General features: G+C 34.2%; 2 protein-coding genes across 2 annotated transcripts; both read right to left on the reverse strand.

The window, feature by feature from the left end:
• Window positions 1-1,001: 1,001 nt before the first annotated feature.
• LOC18036367 (multiple organellar RNA editing factor 7, mitochondrial) lies at window positions 1,002-2,868 on the reverse strand. Its single transcript, XM_006426611.2, has 4 exons — window positions 2,522-2,868; window positions 2,241-2,338; window positions 2,080-2,145; window positions 1,002-1,384 (listed from the first exon to the last, which is right to left on the reverse strand). The coding sequence occupies exons 1-4, from the start codon at window positions 2,785-2,787 to the stop codon at window positions 1,248-1,250; spliced, it is 567 nt and encodes a 188-aa protein (XP_006426674.1). The 5' UTR covers window positions 2,788-2,868; the 3' UTR covers window positions 1,002-1,247.
• Window positions 2,869-3,681: 813 nt separating this feature from the next.
• Window positions 3,682-6,878, reverse strand: LOC18036368 (potassium transporter 5). The gene is made up of 8 exons (XM_024180491.1): window positions 6,705-6,878; window positions 6,360-6,582; window positions 5,975-6,262; window positions 5,599-5,859; window positions 5,432-5,484; window positions 5,178-5,292; window positions 4,820-5,074; window positions 3,682-4,721 (listed from the first exon to the last, which is right to left on the reverse strand). The coding sequence occupies exons 1-8, from the start codon at window positions 6,876-6,878 to the stop codon at window positions 3,682-3,684; spliced, it is 2,409 nt and encodes an 802-aa protein (XP_024036259.1).
• Between the last annotated feature and the right edge of the window lie 4,424 nt (window positions 6,879-11,302).

The following is an 11,302-nucleotide window of genomic DNA, read 5'->3' on the forward strand; positions in this document are numbered from 1 at the left end:
CAATCTTCAAAAAACATCTCATGAAAAAAGTTTCAAGAGTGGATTTTGTGATCAAGTTAAACGCATGTGGCCTGTTCAAAATTTCAATACACGACTCCATTAATTTCATGAGGTCCCCTAAAGATTCAAAGGCAGTGCAACAAACTCTGCAGGACTCAAAAATGCTGCAAGACTTTTAACATTTTTTTATCCCTTCACCAAACCCCATCCAAAAGCTCAGCTTATTTTTGAAGTCAACACTTCCCATTTTTAAGTCAGGTCCATTGGCAGACTGAAAAGTTTCACGGTAATTTTAATGTAGTGAAGCTGCGCAGAAGACAATTGATTTTATTTTCAAGCGCAAAGCTCAGCTATGGAATGAGTGCAATTACATCTCATAATGGTAGATTAACCCGATTGTTAATAATTTCTAGAAGCTACTACTTGGTTCAACTGTGTGAAGCAATTAGTGTAGTTGAAATAGTTGGGTTTCCAAATCCCTTAAAGGGACTTTTTATTAATAACTACTAATAAAAAACTTGTAAACAGGACATTGATATACCAAATGGAAATACATTATATTGATAAATGTAAACAGACCATTTTAAAAGTTATCATATATATCATTTATCTTTGAAGTGATCATATATTATTATGATCAATGTTTGTTGGGTGTGAAAAGCTGCATGATAGTTGAGGTTAAATTATCCAAATTGTTGGATTGGGCAGCAAACTGTTACAGATAAGAGTGATTGGGGTAAAGCTGTACCTGTGGGAGTCACATTTTATTGCTGAATGGCACATTCTTTCTTATGTGGCATTAGAATTTCTGTCCCTTTCCCTGCAATTTTCACATATTGAGATACCTAAAGAAATTTTTTATGCTGAACGATTGTTGCTGGCACCATATATTCAACAAGTTAAGGCTTGGCATTGCAGATGTTTAATTCACTCTTTAACACGTACATATTTTCCAAGGAGCACTCTATAGAATGAATCCAACATAAGCAGAATGTTTTAAATACCAAAAAAAAATTGACATTAAAATTTGAACGGCAACAACTGATCATGGATTTTTACATGGATAAGCAGGTTGAGAATTCAAAAACCTAATCGAGCAACCCAGGAGAAGAATTCTCTACAAGGTTGAAGAATCAATATCTGTGTTGGATGGCATTGCTTCTCATCTGTGTTTCAACGGCAGGTGAGCTTCTAAGTGTGACCTTGGATGGCAAAGTCGAAGTTCAGGTCCATGCTTTCAGTTGCATTTAATTTTTCTTTCGTTTTCTCCTGGCTTTCCTAGGACAGGGTACGCTCTTTAATTTATTATTGTGTTGGTTCCATATCCAGTCTGCATGATACTTGTCGTTGTATGGAACAACCTCCCCATCAGCAAATGGCTCTCCTACAATAAAATATAAGCAGATAAAAAATAAAGAGATGAACAAGAAATAACTGATACGTCATTCAGAAAAACCTTTCAATTACAGAAACTAAACCCATGTGGTAAACAATGTAGTAATTGAATGTAAGCTTTACTTCCAATATTAGAGTCAAAGAAATGAGGGCATATTTTGAGTTATATTGGCAAGATACAGACGAGTTAATATATCCACACCAAATCATCGCATTGCAGCCTCGGACACATCATTGAGAATCCAGTAAATTTCCTATAAACGGAACTACCATCATGAAAATTCAAGTAGCTTATTCCTTTATAGCTGCAAATGTAGTAACTCAGTAGAGCCTTATTTATTTATTTATTTTCATTCAATGCCAAAGCCTTCTTATTTGAAGAATGAAGAAGAAAAGTACGTATCCTTGTGCTCTTGTTTCCTTACGGCTATGAAAAACATTCATCACATTTGATTTGTGCTTTCCAATTTTCGGTCACACAAATTGCCATCACCATTAAAAAAAAGGAAAAAGAAAAAGAACTCTACTCCAATGCATTAGATTCATGATCACTTGATCTCAATATGTGAAATTTACTAGATAAAGATCATACTTATAATACAATGACTCAATTAATGTAATTGTTAATTTGTGATTTTATGATGTAATGAAAATAAAAAATGAAAACAGAGCAAGCTATAGTACCTCCATAGCCACTTTCACCATGACACAAATAAGAATCCGGCAGTACCCATTTCACATTTGGTAAGGCTGCAAACCGATAAACGGTTTTATCAATCTCCACTTTAAGGAGAAAACAACAATCAAACTAAGATAAACTTGATGAAAGAAGGTTACAATGTTACATCTGATCTTATAAGCAAAATCTTCAGGAAATTTGCAACCAAATGCATAGTAGTATTTAGTTGAAACTGAATATATCGATTTCTTTGCATCCTCTTCGCTGCATAGAAGAAAAAGAGGAAAGAAAAAAAAGAGGCTAAAGTTGAACTTTGATTGAGCTAAAGTCAAATAAACAAGCACAAGATACAGCTTGTCGAGCTCCTCTCGACTCAGTCGAGAACTGCTCGACTTCTTCATCTTCTGATTTTTTTTTTCCTTAAAACTAAAAAGTTGAGATTTTTACCAGCCCAAAGCCGAAGCTAGAGTCTTAACGTAGCCATTAACGATCTCATCTCGTGGTGGGTATCCTTTGGGAGCCTCCATAACGACGAGCCAGTGCTTGTAGTCACATCCCTCCAGCAAACTCGGTAGTCGAGTCAACTGAGTCACCGTCGAGTCAGAAGAGAAGAAGAATAAACTCGACGGAGGAGATGATGACTGAAGGTGACGGCGGCGGTAGATAGCCGCCGTCAGATTTAACGGGCATCTTAGGATGATGTTTCTTAGCATCGTCGTTTTGATTGTTAAGCTCTGCGTTATTCACTTCTCTGTTTTCGTTTGGAAGACGGAGGCAGGACTCGGTGAAGTGGATGTGCATGAACGATGATGTGGTGCTGCAGTTGATACGGTGTTTGTACGTTGGGCTGAATGATAAGCCCATAACTTTTAGGGCCTTGTTGTCTGAAAATTTTCTTTCAGAATTCGGTCAGCGAAGATTTTATTGATTTCCCATTGCCTCCATGTGATTAATCATTCCAAGTTGCGTACCTGCATGTTTTATAAATTACTCTTACCAATTGCAAATCACTCCTTGGTTAAAGTCAACTTTTTGAGTTTTCTTGCACAAGACACTTGCAAGTTGCAACAATTCACTCCCATAGGAAAATTAATTGAAAGAATGAGAAAATACTACTAGATCTTCAACTTTAATTATTGCAAATTTATTAATGTTTTGATCTATGATTTTGTTTAGCAAGTAACGACGCCCTACATTGTTATTAAGTCAACTACATCAAACACACTGTTTTATTTGTTGTATTAGAAACATTTTTTTTTTCATTTTTAATATTATATATGATGTAATCCAAACTCCCTCTTTAAATTGATGAAAATATACCTCCCGCTAATTTTTTTTTCATTTTATTTTATTAAATTAAATAAAAAATCGTCAATGCATATGCTTTTTTGTGACCTAGGGCTTGAATAATAAAAGTAGAAGATAAATATCACAAAATATCATCATATCATTAGTATTATTGTCTAAAAGAAACCCACACATATCATTAGTATTATTGTCTATCAGATCCTTATAATTTACAACAATGTTGAAGGCGAGGTCATCACGAAGGGACAGCATATGCGGTTTAAATTTCTTGGAGAGTTAAAATTTGGGATTTCGGAGGATCATATCTCATATGTCATTCCAACTTTGAGAAGCCTACTCTTGGGAATCGCCAATGTTTTATCCCCTTCCCTGAAATTTTTGCGAAGAAACCTGTACACGTAATTCACAACTATCTTCTTCAACAATGAGGAATTTTGTTCAGCCACCACTTCCGTTTCTCCCAACAAATAAACCACACCCCTCTCCATTGCTTTCTGCACAAACTGCATCTCCTCCTCTGCTCCCTGGAGCGGCTGAGCCACCATCCTGTTTGAAGAATCTGTCGAACTGGGGACACCGCTATTCGACCGGATAGAATTTGATGAGCTGCGCCGAGGAAGTTGAAGTGATTCCTCAACGTGAACCGTTGTTGATGATACTTTGGCTAACAGATTTGAATGTGGGATCTGTTGTTGATCTTCAGCGGTTCCTTCGGCTTCGATAATGAAATGCTCATGGCGGATAAATTCCTTCAAGTACTCCACGAGCTGACGCTCGAACTCTCCGGGTTCTTCAATTTTGTCCTTGTACCCGTATCTGGCGACGCAGCGGAACATCCTGTGATCTCTAGGTTCAACTTGTCGGAACAGGAACCGCTCTTCCAATGCTACTTTGCTGATGGGAATCAACTTGATTGAAACAAAAACTGTAACTGAATGAACGGATGGAATGTTGGAAATGAAATGGGGAAAAATCGGAGGGATTCCCTGGACAAGCTCAGAATATAAAAGCCCAATTCCAGGGATCCGATTTACATTCGGGTTTGAAACCAAATCTCTTACGTGTGCACTAGAAACCTTGTTGTTGAGCTCATAGACGTATCTTTGTCGATGAACATAGTGCCAAGTGGCCATAATAATCATCAGGACCAATGAAAACGCCAACGGCAGGTAACCACCCTGTGTAAATTTGTATATAACGGCCGAAAAGTAGATCCCTTCTATGACGAAGAAGACTACAAAGAACAGAGCAATCAACCATATGCTTGTCTTCCATATAACAAGCATTATAAGGGCTACCATACATGTTGTGATCACCATCACCGCAACCACAGCAATTCCTGCATTGGGAGATTTTGTGGGGGTGAGAGTGAGAAGAAACTGATTAGCCAGTAAAACGAGAAGAATAAGCTAACCTAAATTAACAGATCGAGCTTACCATATGCATGACCAATTTTTTCAGTGGTTTTGAAGCCGATGGTGACAATGACACAAGCAATCATAAGAACGTAGTTGATCTCAGGTATGTAGACTTGTCCCTCGTACTTAGCTGAAGTATGAACAACTTTGACCCTGGGGAAACAACTGAGACTCAAAGATTGAGCGACAATTGAGAATGCTCCAGATATCATGGCTTGGCTGGCAATAATGGCAGCAGCCACAGCTACAACGAACTGTGGCCAGTACAATGCATCTGCATATATAGTAGTAGTGTTTATGTTATTACTTTGAACATTTTCGTCAACGTGATCTCGGATTTTTTCACTTTCCTTTCTCCTACAAACTAGTGGACTTACCAGGAGTAGCTTTATAAAATGTGTCATCAACGTGGTTTGGAAATTTTCTGAGGTAAGCTGCTTGCCCGCTGTAAGCTGCTAGTAATGCAGGAAACACAATGCCAGAGAAACTAATCTACAATTATAAAGACATATCACTATTATTAGAATGTTTGATACCTTTTTTTTTTAAATTATTTGACCTAAAAAAAGAAAAAAACTTTTAGGTAACTAAGTACATATCATAATCGTAATTAGTATATCTTACTACTCACTTGTATGGCTCGCACACTGAAGTGACCTAGATCAGCAAACATCGCCTCAGTCCCTATGGTACAATCATTATTTTATTTAGACGCTAGCTGAAGGCTAAGAGCATGATGATTGAATTGGAAAAAAATAAAGCTAATTAGAGAAGCCAGCAGGCGGTGCAGGGGCTCACCTGTGATGCAGAGAACAATTCCACCGAGGGATATCCATCCTTGCTTACCATTCCTTCTGAAATAATCTACAATGTATTTGGGGTTGAACGCACGTAATACTGCAATGTCATGTTTGAACAAGTTGTAAAGTCCAATCCCGCTGATAAATGAAAACCACAAGAAGATCACCGGAGCAAAAGTAGAACCCACTTTATCCGTCCCAAGTCTTTGAACAGAGAAAAGAACTATTAAGATTGCTACTGAAATCCCCACAATAGCATCTGTAAAATTAAAAAAGAAAAAGAAAAAAAGATCAATTAAAAATTTCTTTGGATGCTTTGGATATATATATATAGCTGGTGAAGGAGTTGAAAATTTATTTATTAATTGGAGTACTTTGTCCGAGGGAGTTGATGCCACTGACAGCCGAAAGGACTGAAATACAGGGAGTGAGAACCCCGTCTCCGATGACCATGGAAGTTCCTAGAATAGTGACAAGGAATAGTACGATTTTGGCAGTTTTACTGGTCTCAAGCTTCTCTTTGATCCTGTAAGCTCGTCTTAAATTGGTGGATGGTGTGTCAAGTTTGTAATTCGATAGCTCCCTGTCTTCAGGCTGATCATTTGGAATTAAAGCCACCTTCGCATACCTGCATATCAACGAATAGAGTGCAAATGTTCCACCTACGCAAACAGCAATAATAATGTCAAGTATCATTGCAGCTAGCCAGCTTCTTTCCATTTTCGAGTACTTGATTACTAGAGTAACGTAATTACTTACCATCACCGTTGTCATTAGCCAACAACACAATGAAGACGTACTTAAGCAAGGGCACAAGCACTATAGTGTATATGATGAGCGATAAAACCCCAAGAATGTCATCGGTGTTGTGTATTCCTTCAGTGAAAGTGCTCGCATACACATACAGTGGTGAAGTTCCAATGTCTCCGTACACAACGCCTATGCTCTGAAATGCCAAAATGAATGTCGTCCTCCAATCACCCTGTTCAAACGTGCGAAGAAACCAATAGTAATCTAAATTACACAAGATCTTTAAAAGTTTATAAGAGCTCAGATCATCAGGAAACAGAGAGTAAAAAAGAATAATTATTACTTGATACATACCTTTGAGCCATGATGACCACCATGAGCCCCAGAAATTCTTCCAGCTTCCAAATTGAGAGAGTCTACACGTCGTAGCTTGGCCCATGAAACCTTTTTCTCTTTCAGGTTTTTGTCCGTCTCCACAGTTTCAATTCCGTCTGCTTCAATATTGGTCGGCATATCTTTCTCTGCCATCTTTACTCCGGCTTGTGATGTTTCAAAGATGGTTTTGTATTTCCTGGAAAGCTGCTTTGTTTTTATAGGCAGAAATGCTGACCTGCTAGTGAAATTATTGTTTCAATGACCCATTATTAAACAATGTGTTGTGTAATATTGTAGGAAGTATTGAGCAAAATTAAATTTAAATGAACTACAAAAGACGAGAAGATATAAACCACGGAATAATGTCTCTTATTAATTCTTTATTGCTCAAACTCTGAAGTCAAAAGTAGTGGCATAAAAAGGCTTGTATTTATTGCCTATGTTCACCGGCGTTAAGCGGCGTGTATCAGGAGGCCGTGTGTGATGTGGCTTGTACTTTGTAGCATCATATGTGATTTTTCTAATTAAGCCAATCTCTATTCCGATGCTTATCTTCCACTAACAGCAACCGGTCTAACAGCCATCACCAGATTAGATGCATCACGATATTTAGCTAGGTTCTTCCAAATCGCACGATCCAAGGCCAACGGTAGACAGTCACCAGTGTCGCAACACAATGATATTGTACAAAGAGTGACGAAATTATCATCTAAACTGCACAATTTTGGTTGTTTCTTTTAATTTTTTAAACAATCAAAATTACTTGTTATTTTGTCATTATTTTGTATTTTATACACACATGCATACATGCATACATACATATATATAATTCTCTACAGTAAATTATTGCCATATATATGCGATTGTGGTTAATTACTAGTTGTTTCACATCATAAGAGTACAATTCTGAGTGTAATACAAAGTAGTCAAAACATTTTTCTCCCAAATTAATTTCTTGCAGTAGCAGTACCAGTTATTGAGGGTGAGTTTTAATTCAGAATATTGGTTGAAATAACAGTAAAAATGGGTTGTTAAGTTAATAATAAACCATGCTTTCAAAGGCTCTTAGACTTAACTGATTGGTTTTGAAGGCTTCGAGGTTTAATCGAGTGGTTTTCAAACAGTTTTTTTTAGTTAGATTACTATATTCAACTATGAGTCTGAAATAAAGGTAAAGAGTTAAAAATTTGATTTGAATTTGCCCATCCCTCTACCCCTTATTTTTTTTTATAATTACAAACAAAAACCATCTAACTTCAAAATACAATCATCCTATTCATATAAATTGATAAATAAATAAATTTTATTTCTTGTAACCGCTAATATATTATTGGTTATTTATAAAATAAATATATATGTGACAAATTATGTTAACTTACTATATAATCCTGAAATAACATGTATTGCAAAAGAATGTCAACGTATTTTGGCACGTCCCAAGAGAATAATACGTTTCTGATGAAATGGTTGACTAATTGCTTTTTCTTTAATCTCTATATTCTTCTCTTCACTTTTTAAATTCCGAATCTTGTGCTTTATATTTTTCTTATACAAAATTTATTATACGTCGAAACATGGTAAAATTACATAGGACAAATCTATCAAAAACATATAGTATAGCCCAGTCATAAAATGGGTAGTTTTTTTTTTTTTTTGATAGGATAAAATGGGTAGTTGGTTACTCATACACGATTTTTTTTTCTTTTTTAATTGAAATTTTCAAATTGATAATATGGTGGCGTCTGAAGTTGTACATTGGAACTTGTCAACGATGGAGATAACGTGAGAAGGGAAAAACCTGTTTTACCTGCCGTCTTTAGCTGAAGGTAACGACCTTGTTAAAAAAAAAAAGTTTAATTAAATCATTATTTTTTTCCTAACATTATTGCAATCATTAACAATTTTATACCGTTAATTTTGTTGAAATGTGGAGCAATAATGTCTTAAAATAAACACAAATACAGTTGAAATCCGAGGGTACGGAAATTTGGCTGGTTTGTCTTAAGTTTTGTTGACTTTTGGCTAATCTATGAAATTAGGCTGGAATTTTTCAATTTTAAAATGTTCCTAAAACCATTATTTGTTATAGTTTAATCCTCCAAATCCTTGTTTATTAGCTAAATAATTGCAGATTAAGGAGTTGACCTCAATTTTATACCATATCCTCGCATATCCTTGGATTTAATATAAGTATATAACTATAATTATAGAGTGTGTATATATATAGGTGTATCAACAGCCCCCACAAATATCCTTAATTTTATACTCATCAATATCTATTAGATTTAATTTAAATTAATAGAGAAGATTTATTAAAATTAAATATTCAATATTTTTTAATATCATTTCTCGATCTCCATATAAACTCCACCTTAAATCTTTCTCTCTCCTTTTGCACGTGTTATCTTTACGAGTGTGTGTATATATAGAAAGCTTTATGTATGTATGTATGTACAATTATTGAGATATTTTTATTTATTCATTTATTTTTTAATTACATTGCAAGTCGCCTAATATTTACAATTCAAACTGTATCAAATCAGAAAACTGACCCTAATTTTTATTACATGCGATCAAGTCTATCATAATGCAGTCCAAATAATTAAACCTTTGAGTAGACCTAACTTTTCTTCTAAATATCTTACCCCTACCACCAACGAAGGTGAGAAGTGGGGTTGTTTGTCACCATCGAACTATTGATATATTATTATTCAATCACTCAATAAAAGAATAAAATATTATAAAAACAACCCACTTCTCAACTACTATTAAGGTAAGGGGAGGTTTGGTTAATTTTTAAAATAAGAGCGGCAAATCATTAATTTTCCCAAAAAGAGAAAGGGATTTTGCTTGTTTTCTTCTTGACATAATGTACTACAAAAACTTGCATATGGCTATGATTATCTTGGTTAAGAACACAAATAAAACCATAATTATGAACAAAAAAATTGGGTATGAAAATACAAAAAAAAAATCTAGGTAATCATAAATAATTTATAATAAAATAAGAAGATATTTTGATTTTTTTCATACTTTTTATCCAAATTTGTAACTCAATTTTTTGTCAACAGTAAGATCATGAAAATGCTCTCTAGCCTTCGCTTTCTCTTCAAGTCAAATTGGTGATTTGGTGGGAAATACTGTAACAGCACGCTCGGCTTAAATAATTAATTTAGCCGATGGTGGCTGCTAAATTTAGGATTTTATTTTATTTTATAGCTAAATTCATCCTCATTTGTTATACTTCAAACAAAATTTCTCTTTCGGTAATTTTTTTTTTCCTTTAATTGCAGATGGACCGGTTGACCTCAATTTTTAAATCATGTCGTGGCATTCACTGGTGAAATTTAAAGATAAATGCTTGTACAGTCTTTATATTTTAAATTAAGTGTCTATTTAATTATTACATTTTAAAAAATATTTAATTCACTTTTATTATTAAATATGTGATTTTCTTATCCTTATTTTTTTTTACTTTTACAATAATATACTTTCAATATTATTCTTAATATCATTAATGAAATAAAAAAAGTTAACTTATTAAATTAACACGAAAGTAAAAATAAAAATTACAACAAAACTTTTGCAACAATACGTAGTTATTTATTTTTAATTACATTGGAAGTCTAATAATAGTATTTCGTCCTAAATTCTTTAAACATAAAGTTAATAAAAAAGTGATGAGTTCATATAAAGCTAAAACTTAAGATAGTTTCTAAGATATCATGAACAACTCGTGGTGTCTTTGTGTAATTTCGATATTCTTGAGGCGAGTAGGAGATAACTTCCCTGTTGTAAGCGATTCATTGATATATTTTGATTATTGCAATGCAAATGTGGTCCACCAGAGGAAATTTATTAGGTAACACAGGATATGTTTCGGCTTTTGGATGAGTGTCGAAAAACAAATTTATCAGCACCTCTAAATTCTCTTCTGTTTTAATGGAAATTTTATTGGTGAAAAAAAAAACCAATTTATCTCTCAGTTCTTAAAATCAATTTACGATTTTATTATATACTGTAAAATGCGTCATACAATGAAATGATTCTAACATATTGAAGCCAATAATTGCGGTAACGCATGCCTCCTTTTATAAAATGAACCGGACTTTGTAGGTATTTTGGTGACATTTTTCGAACTTTATACAGCTAATTGCGATCTGATGCCATCATGAAAATGAAATATGAACTGAAGTTCATTTTATAAATTGACTTTATCACAGACTAAGGGTGCGTTTGGGATTGAGGTGCTGTAACTTAAAAAGTTACAGCCGCTGTAGAAAAAAAAACTGTAACTATAAAATAAAAGTTAATAATATATAGTAAATGTAAATTTTAAATAATAAATTTGTTAAAATTATCAAAGATATAATATATTTTTTATTATACAAGTGAAAAATCATATTAACATAGCTTCCAAACTACAACAGATAGTATTTACCAAACACTTTAGTGTTGTATCTTGCCCAACCTCAATTCCAAACGCACCCTAAATTATCCTGAATTTGCTCTAATGTTCACACGTATATAATTAACTAATTAATACATCAAATTAATGGCTTGGGGCTTCAAGTCAC

The sequence above is a fragment of the Citrus clementina genome, unplaced genomic scaffold (genome assembly GCF_000493195.1).
Source record: "Citrus clementina cultivar Clemenules unplaced genomic scaffold, Citrus_clementina_v1.0 scaffold_7, whole genome shotgun sequence".
Lineage (NCBI taxonomy): Eukaryota > Viridiplantae > Streptophyta > Magnoliopsida > Sapindales > Rutaceae > Citrus > Citrus x clementina.

Bases quoted from the DNA above. Each gene is read 5' to 3' on its own strand.
- LOC18036367 (XM_006426611.2), bottom strand. From the start codon at position 2,787: ATGCTAAGAAACATCATCCTAAGATGCCCGTTAAATCTGACGGCGGCT. The intron at 2,146-2,240 runs GTAACATTGTAA...ATCGGTTTGCAG, and splicing joins TTTTGCTTATAAGATCAGAT to CCTTACCAAATGTGAAATGG. The intron at 1,385-2,079 runs GTACTATAGCTT...ATTTTATTGTAG, and splicing joins TGGTGAAAGTGGCTATGGAG to GAGAGCCATTTGCTGATGGG.
- LOC18036368 (XM_024180491.1), bottom strand. From the start codon at position 6,878: ATGGCAGAGAAAGATATGCCGACCAATATTGAAGCAGACGGAATTGAA. The intron at 5,485-5,598 runs GTGAGCCCCTGC...ATTGTACCATAG, and splicing joins AATTGTTCTCTGCATCACAG to GGACTGAGGCGATGTTTGCT. The intron at 5,293-5,431 runs GTGAGTAGTAAG...TTATAATTGTAG, and splicing joins TCAGTGTGCGAGCCATACAA to ATTAGTTTCTCTGGCATTGT.